This window comes from Podarcis erhardii, assembly GCF_964252035.2.
Source record: "Podarcis erhardii genome assembly, chromosome: 9".
In the NCBI taxonomy this organism is placed as follows: domain Eukaryota; kingdom Metazoa; phylum Chordata; class Lepidosauria; order Squamata; family Lacertidae; genus Podarcis; species Podarcis erhardii.
Window position 1 is genome coordinate 29,024,148 of NC_138512.1, and position 22,650 is coordinate 29,046,797.

The following is a 22,650-nucleotide window of genomic DNA, read 5'->3' on the forward strand; positions in this document are numbered from 1 at the left end:
AGGCTTGGGAAAACTTAAGCTTGCAAAGAATTGCACCACCTGCTGAGAAAGAACTGTAGAAGAAAAAGAACTTCTGCCACAATCCTAAATGCCTATGGATAAAATACTAGTCATACCTTATTAGGTATAAAGCAATAAAAGCACCACGTAAAAAAAGAAGCACAAATTCAATTGTGAGCCCTTGGAAGAACAGCAAGGGCAAAATGGCAAAATGACTGCAATCCACCTGGTGCCCCGGGAAAGGCTTAAGTGCACGCGTGTAATGCTGTATCCATACACATGACACGCATTTATCGTTGCACGTTAAAGTTTCTCTTCACAAGGCGCGCGCGCACACACACTTTTAGGGAGGAAACTGCATTACAAATAGGCTAATTATTCCTTTCGTTTGCACCATTTATGCCTCACAGCTGTCGGAAACAGGGCTTGGAGCCCAGGTTCGGTGCAGGAAATAGGGAGCCCTTGAATGATTGTTTATTAAATTTGTATACCGCCCCTCATCCGAAAATACCAGGTTAGTTCGCAACAGAAAAAAAAAACAAATTTAAGGATACGAAATATATTTTAAAAAACTGTCGTCACCCACCTTCTTTCTTTCTTTCTCTCTCTCCCTCCCTTTCTCCCCACCAAGATGGGCTACTCTGACTCAGCAGCAGAAACCTCCTCGGCCTCCCTCTTCCATCCGCAATGAGCGCCAATTTCTCCTTTGCGCAGAAGCGTCTCTTTGTTGCTGCGCGGTTGCCATGGATTCGGGTAAGCACCATCATTAAATATTTCACTTCCTCCCCCCCCCCCCGCCCGCAGCTCTCGTATGGCACAACCCGAAAGGATCACGGCGGCGGCTGCGCGGTGAGACGGGCATGACGGGAAATGTAGTTCAAGAGCCCGGATGCCGGCGTACGCAAGCCCGCCGGTGGCTTTTAGAAAAAAAAAAAACCGCAGAAGGGTGTCTTTGCTTTGCCCTGGAGAGGCAGCGAGAGGGTGACGTGTCAGCTCGTTAGGGGCGTGTGCAGAGGAGCAGCTCTAACCTTGCCTCAGGTTGAGGGGGAGGGGCCATGCAGCCGCCCCTGAGCGTGCCGTTGACGGACGTGGTAAGTGACGCGGGTAACCGCCACTCTCTCCCCGCGCGAGGAAGGGGTCGCTGTGAGGGGAGAAGGAAGAGGAAGAGAGGGGGCTGGGGGACGGTCGCGATGCTGCCATGGGGCTCCTCTGCCAACAAAACAGTGCCTCCTTCCTGGGGCATAAATTTAACTCTGCCATGAAGCCGGTGGGCACTGGAGTTGGCGTGGCCAATGAGAGGATTCCCCCTAGTTTATTAACCCCTCCATCTCCCCCACCACCAAGAATATGGAGTAAGGCGGAGGAATGTAATAAGTGAACCTGGAAGACAAAAGTTCAAATGCCTACAGGGCCATAAAGTTCACATTGGGCCAGGCATCGTCTTCCAACCTAACCTACCTCACAGGGTCGTTGTGAGGATGAAATGAGGAACCGTGACTGCCATTTTTATTTTTTCCTCCTTTGGGGATTCGTGGTGAAGAAAAAATCCAGCCTGTCCACGCCCAGTTCTGAGTTGGGGTAATACAAAAAGAACACCAGCCCTAAAGTAGGTACAGAGTAGGTACCACTCTGGCGGGAAGGTTAACGGTGTTTCCGTGCACTGCTCTGGTTTCGCCAGAAGCGGCTTAGTCATGCTGGCCACATGACTTGGAAAACCTGTCTGCAGACAAACGTTGGCTCCCTCGGTCAGTAAAGTGAGATGAGCGCCAGAACCCCAGAGTCGTTCGCGATTGGACTTAACTGTCAGGGGTCCTTTACTTTTTACTAGGGTTGCAATAAACGAGATGGCATGTAATACATATAAGATGCAACCTTAAATAATGATCAAATAAAGCAGTTATGGATTACATGTTAATAGGAGCCAACAGAAGAGGCCTGTTGTGGCTATGGCCAGCATTTGTTGCACACTTCCCGCACATAGATACTAAATGAGCTTCCCTTAGCAGATGGGAAACTGGAGAATTTGGACATTAATATATAAACATGGTGTCTAGCACAATTTTCCTTGAGCACAGTTGCACCTTTTTTATTCAGTCTTAAGATTAACAAAATGTCAACTGGCTTTTTGTGATTGCTGTCATGGCCTTCTCATGAGACTGGATCTGAGCATTCCTGAGCACTCAAATCTCAGTTTGAGTCCAGTCCTGCATCATATTTCAATTCCATTGTGAAGTAGAGGTGTACTGTATTAGTTTCATCTTATAAATGAGGTTCAGCACATTAACAACATACCGTTTTGATGCATGGAGAGTAGAATTGAGTGTTAGGCATGGGCCACACTCCAATCACAACTTGTGAAAATTTACAACCAAAGCAGCAGCACTTCATACTAACTCATCTTTTTCTTACCCTCCAAATAGGTCATCTTAGAGACTATGGACATACTTTTTAGAATAAGAGGAGGTCTTGATCTGGCATTTCAACTTGCCACTACTGATGGTGAGTCTTCATATCAAACACTGTGTTACAATATTATTACTGAAACCAATGTAAGGAAAATAGTTCATTTTAACCAGATTGGCATGGGCAATAAGTTTTTGGTGGGTCTAGGTAGGAATATTTTTTAAGGATCCAGGTACAGTTGTAATGCTTTGTTAGCACAACAGCAGCAGTGGGTCGTTTTGCACTATAACTTTCTCTGGTTTTGCATCAGCATATAAACATAATACAAAGCAGCAGAAAGTGAATGAGCCAATGTTGGTTTTATGGGCAGCATCAAAAGTTGCTTCTGTAAGACATAAACCAGAAAATCAGCACAAGCACTTGTGCCTCTGATTTGTTAAGTGGTTTGCTTGAAAAATTAGTTGAAGCTGAGTGATTCTATCCTCCTTCCCAAGTAAAGGATACCACAGAACAGAAGGCAGAGCACATGCTTTGCATGCCAGAGGTTCCACATTCAGTCCCTGGACTATTTCCCTTTAAAAAGGTGAGATAGCAGATGATGGGAAAAACTTCTACCTGAGATACTGAAGAGTGATTACCAGTCAGACAATAATGAGGTAGATGGGCAAGTAGGTCTGAGGCAGTTTTATGCTTTCACTTTAGCAAATAGTTTTGACAACTAAAGGAGATTGAATTTCTGTGGAAATAATGAAGCTTCAAATAAATGTGTTTTAAGAATATGATGGCTAAAGCTGAAGTGGCTGTCTATAGGGTACTTTTCATATACTAGTTTACTGGGCTCATTTCATTACTGTGCACTGCTAATTTTAAAAGCAGAATTGAAATGTTTATCCTGTTTTGTATACATCAAGCAAAAGTTTGCAACATATTGCTCAATAATAGCAAGTGATTCCTGAGTCACTTTTAGGAAGCATATGGACTGTTGTTAGTTGGTCATAAGCCTATATTTCAATTTGTACTGCTTATGTAAAAAATCTACATTAAAAAAAAAACTTCTTATAAGTCGTGTGTGTGTGTATGTGTGTGTGTGTGTTGGACAGGCTAACATGAGTGACTAGGCTGCAGAAGTGACAGTGAGTCCTCTGCTCTGTGGTTTGCTGCTATATGACTGGGGATGGAATTGTCCTGTAGGAGAATGTTGAATGGTCACTTTAAATGTAAAGGTTCATCATTGTTCCACCTGATGTGTATGTCTTTAAGGGGCCAGAGCAGATAACAAGACCCAGTCTTACAGCTGTGAAACATAGCAGGTGCTGCTGAGTTGTGTTAATCAAGCTGTGGCAGCAATTGAGTATAGTATATATACCCAATTAGCAGCACCTAGCTCTCCCATTACCCTGGGGGATGGGTTGGTGGTTGGGTCTGGTTTGTTGTTGATGTATCTAGTGTATAAGGAGTTTTTTGTAATTAAAACTTTGTTTAAGCTATTTTTGAGTCCCTTTTTAATGCATGGTCTCCCCAGCAAACTCTCTGCAGCGCTACCATACTGCAAATAGCCAACAGAGAATTGTAGAATAAGTGCAACATTCTTTGGCATGACATCAGATGTATTAATGAAAATCATATACAGTGGTGCCCCGCAAGACGAATGCCTCGCTAAACAAAAAACCCGCAAGACGAAAGGGTTTTCCGATTTTTAGCAGCTTCGCAAGACGAATTTCCCTATGGGCTTGCTTCGCAAAACGAAAGCCCATAGGGAAATCTCCGGGGACAGCGGGGAACCCTCCTCCCACCGCAAGCCCCGGGAAGAGAGGAGAAGCTGCGCGTCTTCCCCTCTGTTCCCGGACCTGTCCTGAAGGCTTGCGGTGGGAGGTCCGGGAACAGAGGAGAAGGCGCGCAGCTTCTCCTCTCTTCCCGGGGCTTGCGGTGGGAGGAGGGTTTTTCCTCCCCACCGCCAACATTCAGAAGGCTGTTCTGAAGGCTGGCGGTGGGAAGAAAAGCCCTTCTCCCGCCTCCAGCCTTCAGAAGAGTTCCCCGCAGGGCTCCCCAAGCTGTGAATGTCTGCCGCGCGCGAGGGGCGCTCTGCTTAAGAGCGCCCCTCGTGCGGGGCAGCAGGCTGCTATCCGCAGCTTGGAGAGCCCTGCGGGGAAGTCCGGCAGGGCTCCCCAAGCTGCAGATGTCTGCCCCACCCGAGGGGCGCTCTGCTTAAGAGCGCCCCTCGCGCGGGGCAGCAGGCTGCTATCCGCAGCTTGGAGAGCCCTGTGGGGAAGTCCGGCAGGGCTCCCCAAGCTGCAGATGTCTGCCCCACCCGAGGGGCGCTCTGCTTAAGAGCGCCCCTCGTGCGGGGCAGCAGGCTGCTATCCGCAGCTTGGAGAGCCCTGTGGGGAAGTCCGGCAGGGCTCCCCAAGCTGCAGATGTCTGCCCCACCCGAGGGGCGCTCTGCTTAAGAGCGCCCCTCGTGCGGGGCAGCAGGCTGCTATCCGCAGCTTGGAGAGCCCTGTGGGGAAGTCCGGCAGGGCTCCCCAAGCTGCAGATGTCTGCCCCACCCGAGGGGCGCTCTGCTTAAGAGCGCCCCTCGTGCGGGGCAGCAGGCTGCTATCCGCAGCTTGGAGAGCCCTGTGGGGAAGTCCGGCAGGGCTCCCCAAGCTGCAGATGTCTGCCCCGCCCGAGGGGCGCTCTGCTTCAGAGCGTCCCTCGCACCCGGCAGCAGGCTGCTATTCGCAGCCTAGGCAGCCCTGCAGGAACTCTTCTGAAGGCTGGCGGCGGGAGAAGGGCTTTTCTTCCCACCGCCAGCCTTCAGAAGGCTGTTCTGAAGCCTGGCGGTGGGGAGAAAAGTCCTCCCCCCCCCACCAGCCTTCAGAAGAGGTCCGGGGAAAGACTGTCCCCGGACCTAGTCTGAAGGCGGTCTCCCTAGGAACGCATTAATTGATTTTCAATGCATTCCTATGGGAAACCGTGCTTCGCAAGACGAAAAACTCGCAAGAAGAAAAAACTTGCGGAACGAATTAATTTCGTCTTGCGAGGCACCACTGTATAAAAATTAGGTCACATTTATGCCAAAAGGGGCAGGTTTCCAAAGTTCCCCAAGCAGCCATTTTTTTTTCTCCTTTTGTGAGGAAGTTCTTTGATTTTAAACCTTTACTTTCATTGAAAAATCACAGCTTTTTGTCATACACAGTGAGAGAGTGAAGAATTACTATTTCTTTTTGTTCCATCATGCTTCAGAATATTTAAAGTGTGCAACTATCTTCCCAGTTCCTTTCATCTTCTTTGTTTTCTCTGCGTGTTTTAGATTCGTCAACAAAAGAGGCACTGAAGTATGTTTTCAGTGATCTTTCAGCCAAACTGGCATCAGATGTGCTGGTATTCAGAATCTGTCACAGCTCGGTGTATCTGTGGCCAAATAGTGGGAAAAATTCAGTTGCAACAGAGCTTACAGATGATTCCGCATGTAAGGAGATACTACGATTTATTCAGTAAGTATAGCTCAACAAAAATAAGAATGATTTTTGAGGGTTCTGATAGTATACTCATTTCTTAGTATAACTTGATTTTATTACTGTTTTTCAGATTTGAGCAGGAAGATGATAACAAACGCAGGTTTTCAAAAAAGAAAGATAAAAAGTTACAAGAACTGGTATGTTTACCTTTCCTTGCTATGGCTTTGTAGAACTGAGTGAGTGAAACCATTGTGACATTTTTATAGCCAAATCATGCATTTGGTGTAAATGCAGAAGTTTACACATTCAGATAGTTTTAAAATCACATCTGTGATTGTTGACTTGCAGATCCTAACATGTTCCCTTCAGATCTGCCTGCAACAGATCATAGCAGTCCTGCTGTTTTGATATAATACTGCACTAGTGGATTGATCAGTCAACTCAACCCCCTACCCCACCTCCTTGCAAGTCTGTGGGCCAAATTAGAGGAGATGGTAGATATCTTTGTCTCTTAATTTCTTTTAAATGCAGTTACAGGGCACCTAATTTGGATTGGAACTGTGATGCTTGGAGGAAAAAGGTGTTTAACCCTTTTAACATGGTCAATTTTAAGAATGATATTTTCCTCCACAAAAAATATTTTGTGCTTTGTTAAGGAAAACAAGGGCAGTAAACTGCACAGCTTGCACATTTAAATTTTTATTATTTACAGCAACCTATAGTAAATATAGATCTTATGCTGGAAATGACAACTTCGTTAGATCCTCTTTCTCCAATCATTGAAAAGGAGAGCAGGGGGCATCACTACATAAGCATGACCTTGCCAGTTGATGCTGTTGTCTCCGTGTCTCCAGAAGAAGTGTGGCGGAAGTAAGTAGATTATGTATAAATGATGTGCTTGAGTTTTTCTATTGTATGATCTTTGCATATTTATCATGCGAAGGTGGATATATCTCTGCTGAATTTTATAACATCCTTAAATCTACAGTTGTAATAATTAGGGTGAAAAGAAGTGTGCTGAATTTTTATCTTGTTACTCAGAAAAGTAGATGCCCAAGAAGCAGATTGTTCAGAAAGACTGAAATACCTAAAGGTGTGCATTACATAACCCAATGTTATAACTAGAGGTTATGCACTTGGAAATAAATTAAAATCTTCTGGCAGGGTATAGTTATCTTCATTGGGCTTGAGAGTAGTAGTATTTCAGCTACACCATGATACAAGAAGAAAAAGGCACAGTGTTGGTAAACTTTGGGTAGTGCTAGTTTATATTTATGCATACAAAATGTTATAAACCCTTTAAAAAGTTTCTTCAAGCCTAAGCAAGGAAGAGATAGTATGCAGTACAATGTAATCCTGCCATGTATTGCAATGGAACATGCATCCTCTGTTTTCAATATATAGACTGCCATTTATATAAATATTAAACTGACTAGGTGCCAATAGGCAGGCTCATTTTACTCTTATATATGTGCCAGTATGTCATTATTGAATTTAAACGAGTAGTCCTCAATCTGTATTGGTTTCTTTCAGTTGATTCCTGATACAGTCTCTGTCTGCCATATCAAAAGCTGCTGATAAATCTAAAAAGGCTACAAAAAGCTGTTTAGATGTATCCTAAGTTTTTTATTAGACTCTCTAATCTAAAACATTGACCAATGTGCAAAATCCCCTATCAATTCTGTCATCTTGAGCACATGCTCCATGCCTTCTTTCGCATATGCACACTCATTGGTCAATTCTTATTAACCCCAGTATTTATGTATAAAGTGTAGCAAAGCAGCTTATTAAGGGACTTTCTCTCCATCTCTTGAAGAATACACATAGTTTGAGAGTAAGAAAGTAATTCTGATTTTCTGGTGTTCTTAAATAGTTTCATCAATATCTTGCAGTGTACGAAGTCTCCTGGTGAATGCGATTCATACACAGCTAACTGATATGGAAAAGTGCATTTTGAAATATATGAGAGGAACAACTGTTGTGGTGCCTGAACAATTTCATTTCATGCTACCAGGAAAAAAACACCTTGTAACAGTCTCATATCCTACAGGCATTTCTGATCAGCAGTTGGAGACTTACAGACAGGTACCTTATGTTGAAAGATTGTTTGGATGGTGATGACCAAAACACGGCATAGTTAATAGTTTTACTTTATATAATTATTAATAAAAGTAATCTATAGTTCCCTTTATTAAACTAAACTGGCCTTTAAAAAGTTATGTTAGGTTCTATGTAATGAAGTTCATTACTATCAAGTGGCCTATGTCTACTGCCATACAGATTATGATGTATACTGTTTTTCCGACTATTATATTTTTAAAATGGCACAAGAGTGGGGGACTGTTTTCAGCTTGAAGGTCACATCCCTCCATAGGAAACCTTCCTTGGGCTGCATGCTGATGCTGGGTGTGTCCAAAGTGAGTGGATCAAGTGGATATAACTCAGGTGCTTACCTTTGTAAAATAGGCTGCCTCACAGCCATGCAGAAATCAGTTTTCTTCATTCACTTTTGCTTCTCCAACCTCCATCCAGTTAAGCAAGAGGAATTATGCAGGAGACCTTCCAGCCAGGCAAAAGTCTTCAAGAAATGTATGGAGCACATCTGGTGGGGGTGTGGCCTGAGGAGAGTGGGTGTGTCTTTTCTATATACAAAGTGCTCTGTATTTGCACAGGGATTCCTTATAGTGTGTGCTGGGCACTCAGTAGAAACAAAGGCAGACATTGCAATATATTCCTTCCAGTAGCACCTTAAAGACCAACTGAGTTAGTTCTAGGTATGAGCTTTCGTGTGCATGCACACTTCTTCAGATACACTGAAACAGAAGTCACCGGACCTTTCTATATAGTGAGAAGGTGGGGAGGGGTATTACTCAGAAGGGTGGTGGGAATGGGTGATTGGCAGATAGCTGCGATGAGCCTGTTGACGACTCTTAACGACTGCAATAGGTCTAACAGGAAAAAGCAAGGGGTGAGAAGGTGAAAAATGGCTTTGTCATGTATAATGAGATAAGATAAGGATTCTTATCTCATTATACATGACAAAGCCATTCATAATACCCCTCCCCACCTTCTCACTATATAGAAAGGTCCGGTGACTTCTGTTTCAGTGTATCTGAAGAAGTGTGCATGCACACGAAAGCTCATACCTAGAACTAACTCAGTTGGTCTTTAAGGTGCTACTGGAAGGAATTTTTTTATTTTGTTTTGACCATGGCAGACCAACACGGCTACCTATCTGTAATTGCAATATATGTGTGTGGCTACTGCCAAAAGCTGTAGCACAGCATTGCTCCCTCCTCTGGCAACATGCACAGAAATGAAGGATGTAATGTGATGTCATCAAATTCCAAGCTTTCCCTTTTCCTGCGCTATTTCATGGGTTGCTTTTGGGGGGTGAGAGAAAGTTGGAGCGTGATGCTGCCACATGTTTTTCCCTCTACATATTATCCAGGCAAAGAGAAAGAAGAAATGCTAGGTTACTGGATTCTGTGTTGTCCGCACATCTCTCACACCATCTGGTTCTTCCTTCAGAGAATCTGGGTGGCTTGAAATCTGCAAAGGCTTTTCTGTTCCCTATGGATACACTCTCTCTCATTTTTACCTTGCTTTTAGGAATTACATAGACGGTTTAATCTACCGTTTGACAGACCTTATTTCCGAAGGGCTAATGCCTATCATTTTCCAGATGAACCATTCAAAGATGGGTATCTCAGGAACCCACATGTACATCTCAACCCACCTGGTATAGAGTCTGGGATGGTGAGTTTCATTTGTACTTGCTCTCATCTAATGGCCCAATAAGGAAACAGGTACATATGCTGACTGCATTGCAAGAGAACTGGGAGGCTCTTCTTGGGAATTTCAGTTAACATTTTGTCATCGATGGTTCTTCCTAGTGCATGCATACTTAGCGGTATCCTAGTTCCTGTCCCCTAATTTGCAAACAAATTTGCTGTCTTCTACTGGGAAATATACTGGCAGTATTGAAAGGAGAGGGGAGACAGCACAGAACACACGATGGGACTAGCTGCTCTTAGACAGCTTTCCCTGTACTTCTTTCTCAATGGCTGTTCCACATGGTTATTAAACACTTTATGACAAATTATGAAGAATTACTACCTGATTCTGCTTGCTTTCCTGTTGGCTCTCCATCCTTTTTTCCCTTTAGTAGCATATTGTTGTTGGTTTTTATGGCCCCCAGAAATCTTTAATAAAAATACTTTTAATAAAATTAGTAACAGCAGCAATAAAAATACCAATTTGAAATACAAAATTACTATCATAATAATATTCTGAACCTGGCATGCAGGACTACAATGTGCTTTTTCTTTCCTACCCAGGTATATGTGGTATATGGCACATATAGTTACCATCATTACATGCAGGATCGTATTGATGATAATGGCTGGGGCTGTGCCTATCGGTCTCTTCAGACTATATGCTCGTGGTTCAGGCATCAGGGATACATGGACCGATCAATACCAACACACAAGGAAATCCAACAGGTACTGAAGACTTCCAGGTTTGGGTTCCTTGAAAAACAACAGCTCACAGTGGAATTGTATGTTTGGGATAGCTCACCTACACTTACCAGACTGTATGCAGTTTGACATTTCTGAAGCTTTCATTTTGAATGATTGGGTGCTCCACTTTTTGTTTGTGCCCCATCACTGCAGCACTGAGCTGGCAAACCTGTGTCTGCATTCCACTTTAGATTGGAAATGGACACTCACGTGATAAAAGGCTCCTGCATACACCATGTTGGGCAGAAGGATCCTAGTCTAGCCTAAAATTACAGTTATATACATTTTCTATTTTGATATTTATCATATATTGGCTAAAAGCAAACTTTATTATGGCAGGGACAGTTTTGGTGTCAGATGTAACATCTTAAGTCAATTTTAGCCTAAGAAGCTTTTCCACAGCACACCTTATGTTAATAAAATTGCATATCAGTTGTGATGAATAATTATTTAATTTTGTAAAGATATTTTCCCCTCTTTACCCCATTTCTAATAAACCAGATTTAAAATAGTAGTAGACAGGTAAATATTATTATTATTATTACAGTTATGGTACAAATGACTTGTTACTTTTGTATTTTCGTTTGTGGTGGTTCCAAAGGCTCTAGTTGATGTTGGAGACAAGCAGCCAGGATTTGCTGGATCACGCCAATGGATTGGTTCTATCGAAGTGCAGCTTGTACTGAACCAACTCCTAGGGATAACTTCAAAAATACTCTTTGTCAGGTAAGAATGCTCATGGGGAAAACTGAGGAAGGGCTGCAGCTCAGTGGCAGAACACATGATTTGCATGCAAAATGTTCCAGCTTTAATCCCCAGCATCTCTTGGTAAAGCTGGGAATTAACTGCTTCTTGAAACCCTGAAGAGCTGCTACCAGGAAGTGTAAACAATACTGAACTAGATGGACTTAGTGTATGGTAGCTTCCTCTGTTCCTAATTTCTAACAAAACCAAGATGGCTCAAGAATTGGGAGAAGAAACAAGTGCCTCAGAGGATGAGCCACAATACCAAAGCACAAATCATAGAATACACCATTCAATGACAGATAAGGCACCAGATTCCATGTTAACAAAAAGAGAACAGTCAGCACCTGAGTGGATAGCGATTGGATATTTTGTCATTTAATGACCATTATGTTCATTATCAAGAGACTGTAAAAATATATTGATTCTGGATTATTTTGTTTATGGTGGTCAACTCTAAAATGGAATTAAAGACAGGACATTTTATTCAATAGTAATTTCATTCTGGACCAAATACAACATTTTTACCACTGATATAATACTATAACCTTTGTAAAATTGATTCCAGTTTCGAGGTAAAAAAATATCCTAATGTTATTTTCTGTCACTGTTAGAAGCAGCATACAATTTACTTTAGACTTTTATTATTGGGACTGACAGACATACCAACAGTAATGTTTTTATAGCAGACATAGAACACCTTGGAGATTTCCCTTTAATGTGTAGTTTACGTGCTGTTTTAAGTGATTGCAAAGAGAAAAACCAAGCTAGATAAGTTCCTAATTTGTGTTATAAAGAGTGCAGCTTAATACACTGACCTGCATGCTGTATAGTTTCATGAAGATTATATAACTATTGGTAACTATTTGAAGTAGAGACATCACCTTGCCAACAAAGGTCCGTATAGTTAAAGCTATGGTTTTCCCAGTAGTGATGTATGGAAGTGAGAGCCGGACCATAAAGAAGGCTGATCGCTGAAGAATTGATGCTTTTGAATTCTGGTGCTGGAGGAGACTCTTGAGAGTCCCATGGACTGCAAGAAGATCAAACCTCTCCATTCTGAAGGAAATCAGCCCTGAGTGCTCAATGGAAGGACAGATCGTGAAGCTGAGGCTCCAATACTTTGGCCACCTCATGAGAAGAGAAGACTCCCTGGAAAAGACCCTGATGTTGGGAAAGATTGAGGGCACAAGGAGAAGGGGACGACAGAGGACAAGATGGTTGGAAAGTGTTTTCGAAGCTACCAACATGAGTCTGACCAAACTGCGGGAGGCAGTGGAAGACAGGAGTGCCTGGCGTGCTCTGGTCCATGGGGTCACGAAGAGTTGGACACGACTAAACGACTAAACAACAACAACATCAAACTATTTGTCATAGGTGGCAATGCCAATATCATTCCTTCCAATATTTCTCTAATGAAAATAGGAAAGTCCAGTATACCATTTATCTGTTGAAGTACTTAAAATTAGGTGGTTTTTTTCAACTGAGAATAGTACAACTTACACATTACCAGTAGTTCTGACTACCGTGTTTTCAGGGGAATGCATTGCAACACACCTTAGGTGGGAACTGCTGAAAGCAATGCTCAAAACACAGGTCAGGGGGGAGGCAGAGGGGGCTCAGTCTTTTGTGACTTTACTGCTTTTAGCAGGCTGTTGTGTGCATGATTGTGAGGAATATAATGGATTGGAACTTGTGGCTTTTATGAACCCCCCACTCCCAATTTAAGCACTAGTTGAAAACGATGACAATTTTTTCTTCTAGCCAAGGGTCTGAGCTGGCTTCTCAGGGAAGAGAACTTGCTAATCATTTCAAGACTGAGGGAACACCAGTGATGATTGGTAAGATTTTAAATACCACCCAATCCACATTATCCCAACTTTTCTATACTAAATATGCTACTGACCCTTTAAAAGCAGTGTGTTGGCTTTGGAGATTCAGGTTACTTTCTTAACCCCTATCTTGGGACTGTGCTACTTTAGCACACAGATAAGGGATTGATTGTTAAATGTTTGAATGTTCTGCAACTATTTTTCCTGGGAGAAAATAGCACATCCAGGAAAAGCTGCTTCTACCAACATTTTCCTTTTTATAAATGGACACCTTTCAGTCATGTGATCCTCTATTTGCATTTTGAGGTGATGCAGTCTTGGGAAGAGCTGTATCATTTGAGAATTTGGAACACATGGCTTAGAATGTAAAGCTATGTCTGTGGCAACTTTTTTTTCACTACTGACATGTTGAGTCTATTAGTTCAATGTTCCATTTCCAAAGAACATCTAAGCTATTCCTGAGATATGTTTTTGCTGGTCCTTACTGTCTAAGAAATCTATTATTCAGAATAATGACTTTAAGTTAGAAACTGAAAAAGAATATTCTTTCCCCAATTGTTTTTAAAGTTTGCAGGATATACTTAATGATTTCAAATCTGGGAAGCTATAAATTGAGTAACTTCTTTTAGACTGCAGTCCTGTCCTATCCTATGCACACTTTTCTGGGAGTGGCCACAACTGGACATCCTTCTGAGTAAACACACATAGGAATGCAGTGTTTAAAAGCAGAGCTTGTCAGGAATCTTTAACAAAAACCTCTATCACCACATGATTGTGAATCATGGTCTTTCTTTTGTTTACCTTGCTTTTTAGATAGCTTTGAAGTGGCTTAACAGCAGTAAAGAAACATCTGGCCTGTGATTTATTTTTATTTTTTATCCCATGTGCGGCTCCTTAATGAAAAAAGATCTTCTGGAGTCTTACCCTGTAGGTGACCTTCATCCACTAGTTGTTTCTGTCCCATCTTACTTTGGAAAGTAAGTCTAATTAAGTCCCACCTTAAGAAATAAGATGGGGCTTAATTAAACTTACTTTCCAAGAGACCTTGTAATTATCCATACAATTTGAATGTCTTCCTTGCCCTCTGTTTTCACAAATGGCACCTGTGGCAAAGATGTACTGCACCCAGGCATGTTTTCAGATGATTTCCACATCAACTGCCAAAGGTGTCTCCTGTAATTTTAGACATTCTATTCAGTTTCCAAGGTCCAAGTTTGTAGAAGAGGGAGTGGGAGCAAAATGATTCAGTTCTCTCAGCCCCAATTTGAACATCACAAGAGTGGTGCTCTTCACATGGTGGAACAACACAACTTCCATTCCCACTAATGGGATAACACAACTTATGAGCTGGATAGTGTACGTCAACATCCAATAAGATAAAGGACCTACTTTTACAATTTTATGCTTTAGCCTATGTTTGCCCACTTGATATGCTCTTATGTCAGCCTCCAGAGACAGAAAATGCAGTGTTCACTTGTTCCTTTTTTCATCTGTTCAGCACATTGTTCTCAACTTGCTGTTGACACTAAAAAAAACCCCCTGTTTTATGCAGATGTTTCATACTGTTTGGGCATTTTTTTTTAGACTTCCTAACCTCTAGAAAAGACTTTTTTTTAAGGATCATACATGATGTTTTCTTATCAGTTGTTTTGAGTGGTTATATTGCTGAAAACAAAACAGAGTGCAATTCTAAATATACTTACTAAGGAGTAAGCCCCACTGAACACAATTGGAATTCCTTCTCAGTTAACTCATTTTATTTTCAGTCCTGTGCATGTTTCTCTATAATAGCTTATTTCCTGCACAGTTCCATTTTGGCTTCTTTCAGCCTTTGTCCAGTTTTCTTCTACCATGCATTTCCATGAAAGGCTTTTAGAATTGACTTTTAGATGTTCAGAAATGAAAATTTCCTGCTTGACTTCAGAGGATCATTTAAAAGTATGATTAGCAAATGATAATTTTGTCTTTGAATGTACTGTCTTACCTCTCTATCTTCTTTCTCTCCTCTTCTCTATTCAGGTGGTGGAGTCTTGGCTCACACAATATTAGGAGTAGCATGGAATGAGATTACAGGGCACATAAGATTTCTGATCCTGGACCCACATTATACCGGAGCAGAGGATCTGCATATTATATCAGAAAAGGTGAGACTCTGCCTTCACATTCCAAATGCATATGTTAATACTGAAAGGGAACATTTTGTGACATGTTTTAAAAAGTCTGCGATTCAGTTCTCTATCATTAACCATGACTTTTTGCTTCATCATTACCTGACAAATGCTGATGTAACTGTATCTTGTTTGGAAACAAGCTATCTTCAAACCATTGTTTATGAAGCTGGTTTGTTACAATTTAGGCTTCAGACATAATTTTAAACAATAGTTAATCAAAAGTGGGTGCAAAAGTTTCCAATCTGGCCATGATGGGGAGAGAAGAGGAATTGCAAGCCTAGGTTTCCTGCTGCACATTCCCAACAGAGCTGAATAAACCAAGAGGTGTTTCGTTATCCTTTGTGTGTATGAATTAGTAGAACAAAACCTCTGACATTCATATCAATTTTACTAAAATGCCAGCTATTTTATTAGAAGCAACAGACTTAATAGTGTATTGTTTTTCTTCTGTACAGGGCTGGTGTGGATGGAAGGGTCCAGATTTCTGGAACAAAGATGCTTATTATAATCTGTGTCTTCCTCAACGACCAAAAACTATTTAAATGACTATTTAGATGATCATGGTGAACTACCGGAAGTTCTGTAAATACATATAGGTACACAAACACACTTAAGCAGTGATTATTTATTTTACCTTAACCTAGTATTATGTTGCTCACCACCTTTTAAAATAAATATGCTAATCCAATATATTAGAGTCCAAATAATGGGAGGGGGGGTTCAAATAAAACCTGACTATTAAACATTGTTATTTCCTAATAGCTGGCTTTTCTGCATTTATAATCTGATCCTAACAGTGCAATCCTATACATATCTGTTCAGAGTATACACTGCTCAACAAAATCATGCACATTTTAATCCTCTGTTTGAACACTGGTTAAAGGTAATTGTAAAGTGGATCTTGGGACCTCATAACAATGCTGATTTTTAATATACCATCTTTGTTCCTCTGCACTCCTTGAGTGTGTTTGTGTGTATATACGTGGAGCATTTGTTGTGGAAGGAACAAAATACCAATCACAAAATCAGTGCTAGATGTCACATAGTTACTTGGGGCATAGTTACTTGGTAGAAAAAGAGGGCACAGTTTATTATTGTGTGAATACAGGAATTAATATTTTTTTAAATCTTCTTCAAGAAGCAACCCATTCTCCTTCTTAGAAGGCACTGTTCAAAATGTTTGGTTTTGAGATGCAGACTTATTTCTTTGTAAAGTTCCTGGTGTTCACACGTCTTCTTGCAGTAATTGGCTTTCACGTGACATCGAAGACTTCATCTTTATTCTATTTAAATGCAAAGAGAATATTTGTATTTCATATATAAATCGTGCATCTGAATTAAGCATTTGCTAACCTATACATAGCACTCGGTTTCAGCTTGGCATATCTCAGTTTTAGAAATCAGTTTTGTGGGAGGTAGTTGCTTACTCCCACTCCCTTTGGCAGCTTAGATGCTCTCCCCCCACCCCTTGCATACAGATTCACCATGGCAAGGTTGTTACAGCTTTCTTTTCTGTTTAGAACATTTTATGTCATTTTTCCAACTTATATAAGCAGTCAGCATAATGACCATAGAGAGTTTTTAAACAAAAAAAAATCCCTTTAGAACTTTAACAAAATAAAACAAAAGCAACGTTTGAACACACAGAACAAATCATCCAATTAAAATGAGTGGAGATGACCAGGTATACAGTAGCAGCATAAGAACACAATAATATGGCTATGAACTGTACACATTTTAAAAAATTGTTTGGGGCTGTGTTCTCAAAATGTCAAGAGAGGCTGCGGTAGCCTTTAAAAGAGAGTTGAGAAGGTATGGGCAGGGGTACCTTTACCTTTTGAGAAGGCCTAGGCAGATACGTGAAATACCTGTTACCTGTCCTGGAAGGAGCCCTTCTCCTTAATTCTAAGTGCATATTGCTGTGTGGTGAGGAAATGACACTTGGTATATAATGTTATATAAGTGTGCAATCTGTATTCCTCACATTGGAGCAGGTAATATTAAATGGGTGCTGTTTAAGGAGGACGGATAGGGTTCCTAGACTGGGACAGTAATACTAAACACTCTTACTAGGAATTTCCACTAAAATCAAGTGGGCTTACTTCTGAGTACTTCTGTTCAGGATTAGGTTGCATAACTAACAGTATCTGAAATATATTTTGTACTTGCACTACAGTGATTGAAGTGTCCTAGGGCAGGGGTGAGAAACCTTGGGCTCAGGGGTCAAATGTGGCTTTCCAGGCCTTCCCGTCTGGTCCTGGGGGCTCTCTCCAGGCCACACATCACACCAGCTGTGCTTCATCTCAACTCCACCCTCCACCTGAGTGTTTTTGCATGGCTGGAACATGCGCTTGAACTCTGGTTTCTTGCTTGCCAGGTTAGAGGGGTGTGGGTGTGTAAGCTAGCCTACTATACAAATGAATATGTCCATTTTCACTGTGCCTGTTTGATACATCTTTTATCAGATAGAAGTTGTGTCAGATAAAACATTGTGCTTTGAAGAAGCTGCCTTTTATCTGTTGTCTAGTGAAAGCTAAATGCCATACCATTTGATCTCCTCCTCTTCTTGCTTATGGATCTCTTGCTTTCATATGCTCGTTTCTGTCTTGCCTCTGTGTCTTTAAGCAAGCTGTCATCGTGCAGAGAGTAACTAAGCTGTGTTATTGCTTTCCTGTTTTGAATGTGTTTCATTTTCCTGAGAAACTGTGCACAGTCCAAAAATCCAAAAGCCCATGCAAGGTCTTCTGCTGTTTCACCATTCTTATTGCACAAGCTAAGAAAAGAGAATTAAAACAAAATCAATACATTTGACTGAATGATTATTATTATTGATAAAGTAAAGTGAAATAACAAGTGTTAAGTGAACTATTATGAATTTTAAAAACACTTTTAAGAGTGCAATTCTCTAAATACCCAAAAGTGGGTCTCAATGAGTTTAGTTGGGAATCCTTTGCATTGTTTTGGGGGAGTAAATTACATTGAATCCAATAGGACCTACTTCTGGCTAAATGTGTAAGATAGAGCAACATGGCTCTGATCTAACTAAGCGTCATGATTGTTATGTTGAAATCAACATGACAATTTAGGCATAGCTAATTTTAAGTAAAACTTAAGTATATCTAACTAAAGTATATTGGGACCTAAATTTCCATCCTTTACCAAACTTGCCTCAAAGGCCATTGTAAAAGTTGTGTGCAAGTGATTATTCGTAAATTAAACTGCAATTCGAACTTGTACAGCATATTTTATTTAATCAAAATAACTCCACTGTAATAATTCCCCTCCCCTTGCATTGTTTCCCAAAACTAAAGAGATCAGTAATAGCTATTTTTGTTGTTGTTGCTAACTTTAGGATTCATATTCAAATCTCCATTCACATTTCCTCAATATAAACACCATAGCTTTGTTTGGATACATTATGTGATTAGTAATTGAATTTGTACACTTACTCAATGTCAGCATGACTGGCAACCAGCAAAGTGAGACACTCCAAACTCCCAACTTTAGCTGCCTTGTGAATTGGAGCTTCCCCAATCCAGTCCTGAATAAATAGAGAGGTTTCCTTTTGTAAGCACAGCCATACATAATGGTTGCAATCAGTTACTATAAAAGTGGTGGGGATCTCTAGCGTAGTGCTGTACTACTTAAAATTGCCACAATCTCCAATCCAAAAATTCTTATCTTTAAGGGCACAATTCACAAACCAAGACCAACTCCTGCAACAGAATTAGACATACAGCCCACAGTTCTCTGGATTGGGCCCCACTGGGAAAATATGTGCATTGTAACCAATTTTACTCTCTCCCCAAATAGGGATTTTTTACATTTTGCTCTACAATGGCACCTAGTATATGCTAAACCGGAGTACTATCAAAACTATTCTAGCATATCTAGCTTTGCATCAACCTTGTTCGTAGTGTTAAGTGTTACACTAGAATGGACAGCTATTGTTTAAGAGGATGGGGTCTGTTGGAACCGGACTGCCTTCCTGAAAAATAGAAAACATAATTTATACCTGTTGGTTCAGATTGGCTCCTGTCTGCTGTTGCCAAAGTAGGAAGAAAGCATGTCCTCCACAAGCAGCCAGATGAGCTGGGGACTGACAAAATCCATCAGCAGCTAAATTCACTTCAGTCCCAGCTTCCAGAAGGTGGCTCTGCCCATCAGCCTACAAGTCAGATAAATTTTTGAAACATTTATTGTTCCTAGATGTGATTTACCGCCCCCTCAGTAGCAAAAACCAAGGTTCCCAATAAATTATGATGAAAATGATGAAGCATTTGCTGCATAGTAGAAGTGTGACTTCTCATTGATCTTAAAAGTCTGTGAGTTTAACCTGCAAGGTTAACATCTAGAAATCTAAAAACACAAGACATTAAAAAGAAAGGCTTCCAAGCATTACCTCTGTGTTGCAATCCAACAGTAACATTATTTCTTCTTGCCTTCCTCCAGTACACTTGTGGCAAAAGTTGTGGTTGGATTGGTTGACTTCCAGCACAGCTTTACTCTATCCAGTGAATCTAACCCAAGACTAGCAGTGCCAGCTAAAGAACAGAGACACACTCTGGCTGAAATCCCGCCCTCTCTGCCAGGAGCTGTCTTTTGCACGTACACAAACAAGAGCACATGCCACTCGACCCGCCTTGCTGTGTCCTGATTGGCTCCTGCTGTTGCTTTCCCCAAGCATCCTGTGTTTGCTATGCTTATGAGATGGGAGGGAACAGGAAAGACTTATGGCAGGTGGGGCAGCCATGGAGCACAGTACAGCTGGACACGTATCACACACCCACACACTCAGCCACCCGCAGTCTGCCCCCCTCCCCTTGCAGCATCCTCCAGAGAAGAAGGCAGGCAGCAAAACAATCCCTCTGTAATAAGCATTGACATTTCCTTCTGAAGTGGGTCTTGGACAAAATGCATTTGAGATACTTAAGCAAATAAATAAGGCCAGAAACCAGAAAAGATAATGATGCAAAGCATTAAAACAGTCAACTACCCATAAAGGCACTAAAAAAATTAATAAGCAACACCATAATCGCTTACCTGGATATAGGGAAGGAGGTAGCCAGCTGAGCCTCTCTTAGCAAGGTGCTTCAAAAGAGTGGATGCTATCACAAAGAAGTCTGGCTGGCTGGGTCACTGCTCACAAAAGCTCAGAATGAAGGGGCATCCATAGCAGCTCCTCTCTTATTTAAGGTATGAGAAAGCCTATGGGGGAGTGCTTCTTCAGATATCCTGGACCCAGATCATTTCAGCCTTCATAGCTCAATGTTATAGGCATGTTTCTTTAAAGAGTGTTCAGTGGGGCTTAGCATTTATTAGCAAGTGTGTTTCGGATTGCAGCATCAAAAGTTAAAGATTAATACTGAATTGGGCTCAGGACCTCGTGGTAATCAGTTCAATGGTTTGAAAGCTGGGAGTTATACCTGCTAGAACCAGTTAGCCAAGGATAAAGCTATGCTGGGCAGCCTAATGGGAATCTTAAGTTCTATGATCAGCCACAGGCTCTATATTTAAATGCCTTTAAACTGCAGCCTGTTTCTATAATAGGTGAAGCAAGAAGTCTCACAATGTGATTGGTCATGAAAACACTTGAACCAAATAATTCCATATGCAGCAGATACTAAAATGGTTCACTACTTCAGCACTGGTGTCTTAAATATTTGAGAGGATCTAGGTGGAAGTAATGAGCAAGAAAATAATTTGGATTGATATTTGTCCATGTTCCAGGAAAATAATGATTAAAAACTAATTGCTTCATATATGTTATCTCTAGTAATCCTTACAACAGCCCAGTGACATAGTTGAGTGCTGTTATTTTCATAGTACATGTAGGAAACAAAGAAATAGTGGCTTGCCTAAGGCTGCAAACTGGTTAATGGCTAAGAACCAAACCACAGATGTGGCTAAGATCAGTAAACAGGAACTCAGTCGGCTGAGAAGCTGGGGTTTTCTTCACCCCCATCATTTTCCTGGTTTTAAATTACTGCTTCCTCAAGTTGCTATTTGTGTCCCATGTGGGGGAAATGCATACATAAGTTCATTCTGAATTAGTAAGGGTTCCTGACCCCCAGAGACAGTCAATGGTTGCCAAGCATAGGATCTTTCATCCACGCAAGCCAACTCATTAGTTTGGGATAATAGTTGCTCTTGCTACCCTTTGTGTTTCTTATGCCGGACTTGGCTAAAGTATGTTATTATATATCTCCATACAAGTAAACAATAGAACTGGAAACATCTAGAACCACAAATCATCTAAATGGAAACCATCTAGCACACTGTACTGACTTAAAGGCAATAGAAGGCATAAAGAGTTTAATCAGATAAGGGAGTTAAGCAAAGAAATATCTAACAATTAGCAACTAAAACAGTAAACGGAGATTATTCTTACATCACAATCCCTCACATTTTATTATGGGTGTGTATGCCAATCTCCTGCAGGGACCACTGTAGTATATTCAACACATTAAGTTAAGAGAATAGATTCATGTAGACTACCCACAGGACTTAGTTTTTTAAATTTATAAAAGTTTATCTGGCCTATGATAAAAACTAATTCTAAACCTAGCAAATACATTCACTAAAGTTGTTTGTCCTCAGAAATATTTCCTGTCCCATGCACACATGCAGCATCTTAGTTTGACGGCTTCTTGATGAAACAGAATCAAGAGCTAATTCAGTCTGGCTTCAATCCTGATTTTTCAACACAATCGTTAAGATGCTACATAATGAAGCAAGAAGAAAGCTTTGAATCTTGCTTCTTCTCTTGTCTGGGTCTTGTGTAAAGGGAAAGATGTGTGCATCTCCCCGCTGCCAATTTACAGAACTGCTAGAAATGTGAGAGAGAACAATTTACACTTTGTCACTGCCGCTGAGCCACCAGCAGTGAGTCCTAAATATTTTAGCACATATCTGTAACTCAGGTTTCCCAGCACCTGACACTCTCTACCTTTTATGAGTAGGTAGCGCTTTCCTGTAAAACACTGTAGTTGTAATTTTAAACTAGCAGTCTTAACAGTCACAGACATGGAAGGATGCAGTTTGCATACCGCTGCATTTCCTCTCAAATTGACCATCTTGCACGGAGTCACTGCAGTGTCCCACCTAGACAGGAAGGACAGAATTAAAACATCAAATTTGTGCACCTCCCTCCGGAGATGCAATTTGGGGTAAATTAGCATTAGCCACAAGCACAGCAACACAACAGAATAAAATTACTTCGGTAATAACAAAACTCCCGCAGTCAAAGCCATGCAGCGAAATGCTTCAGGAGAGCTGGTACTGTGAGCAAACCATAAGGCATAAATATCAATTGGAATTAGCTATTACAAGCCAGATTATTCCAGTAGCTTCCTGCCTCACATGCTTGCATATGCTCAGAGGCACTCTTCTTTTTATCATCACTTTCCCAGAAGTCCCTCTTGATTTTGGCTAGGTTGCAATGTTGTAATTATGTATTTATTTATTTGTTTGTTTATTGTGACGGACTGCCCTGTTTTGCAGCTGAGGAGACAACGAAATGCTCCCTCGTCGCAGG

The 22,650-nt window shown here is 41.2% G+C and overlaps 2 protein-coding genes and 1 long non-coding RNA gene across 7 annotated transcripts; 2 read left to right on the forward strand and 1 right to left on the reverse strand.

Moving 5' to 3' along the window:
• The first annotated feature begins 824 nt into the window (after positions 1-824).
• Positions 825-16,067, forward strand: UFSP2 (UFM1 specific peptidase 2). Of its 3 annotated transcripts, none has more exons than XM_081875858.1 (12): positions 825-1,091; positions 2,421-2,499; positions 5,696-5,879; positions 5,974-6,040; positions 6,556-6,713; positions 7,736-7,928; positions 9,456-9,602; positions 10,184-10,348; positions 10,968-11,092; positions 12,875-12,951; positions 14,962-15,086; positions 15,569-16,067. In XM_081875858.1, exons 1-12 carry the CDS (start codon positions 1,056-1,058, stop codon positions 15,653-15,655), a joined length of 1,443 nt encoding a protein of 480 aa, XP_081731984.1. In that variant the 5' UTR covers positions 825-1,055; the 3' UTR covers positions 15,656-16,067. The 3 variants fall into 3 exon arrangements, with proteins under 3 accessions (XP_081731984.1, XP_081731983.1, XP_081731985.1); XM_081875857.1 differs by lacking the exon at positions 825-1,091 and adding an exon at positions 1,121-1,267; XM_081875859.1 differs by lacking the exon at positions 825-1,091 and adding an exon at positions 1,548-1,578.
• Positions 16,068-16,206: 139 nt separating this feature from the next.
• Positions 16,207-22,645, reverse strand: ANKRD37 (ankyrin repeat domain 37; the record flags this gene model as incomplete). Of its 3 annotated transcripts, XM_081876028.1 has the most annotated exons (5): positions 19,516-20,138; positions 19,129-19,281; positions 18,563-18,654; positions 17,660-17,886; positions 16,207-16,396 (listed from the first exon to the last, which is right to left on the reverse strand). In XM_081876028.1, exons 1-5 carry the CDS (start codon positions 19,540-19,542, stop codon positions 16,392-16,394), a joined length of 504 nt encoding a protein of 167 aa, XP_081732154.1. In that variant the 5' UTR covers positions 19,543-20,138. The 3 variants fall into 3 exon arrangements, with proteins under 3 accessions (XP_081732154.1, XP_081732153.1, XP_081732152.1); XM_081876027.1 differs by lacking the exons at positions 16,207-16,396; positions 19,516-20,138 and adding an exon at positions 22,471-22,645 and having other exon boundaries at positions 17,637-17,886; XM_081876026.1 differs by lacking the exon at positions 16,207-16,396 and having other exon boundaries at positions 17,637-17,886.
• LOC309349688 lies at positions 16,396-17,617 on the forward strand. The gene is made up of 2 exons (XR_014160083.1): positions 16,396-16,925; positions 16,959-17,617. It is a non-coding gene; the product is annotated as an uncharacterized lncRNA (long non-coding RNA).
• Positions 22,646-22,650: the final 5 nt, after the last annotated feature.

What these genes read in the sequence shown, in the direction of transcription:
- UFSP2 (XM_081875857.1), top strand. Translation starts at nt 1,199, where the DNA reads ATGGGGCTCCTCTGCCAACAAAACAGTGCCTCCTTCCTGGGGCATAAA. An exon ending in AGTTGGAGACTTACAGACAG is followed by an intron (nt 7,929 to 9,455) that starts GTACCTTATGTT and finishes CCTTGCTTTTAG; the next exon opens with GAATTACATAGACGGTTTAA. An exon ending in GGGAACACCAGTGATGATTG is followed by an intron (nt 12,952 to 14,961) that starts GTAAGATTTTAA and finishes TTCTCTATTCAG; the next exon opens with GTGGTGGAGTCTTGGCTCAC.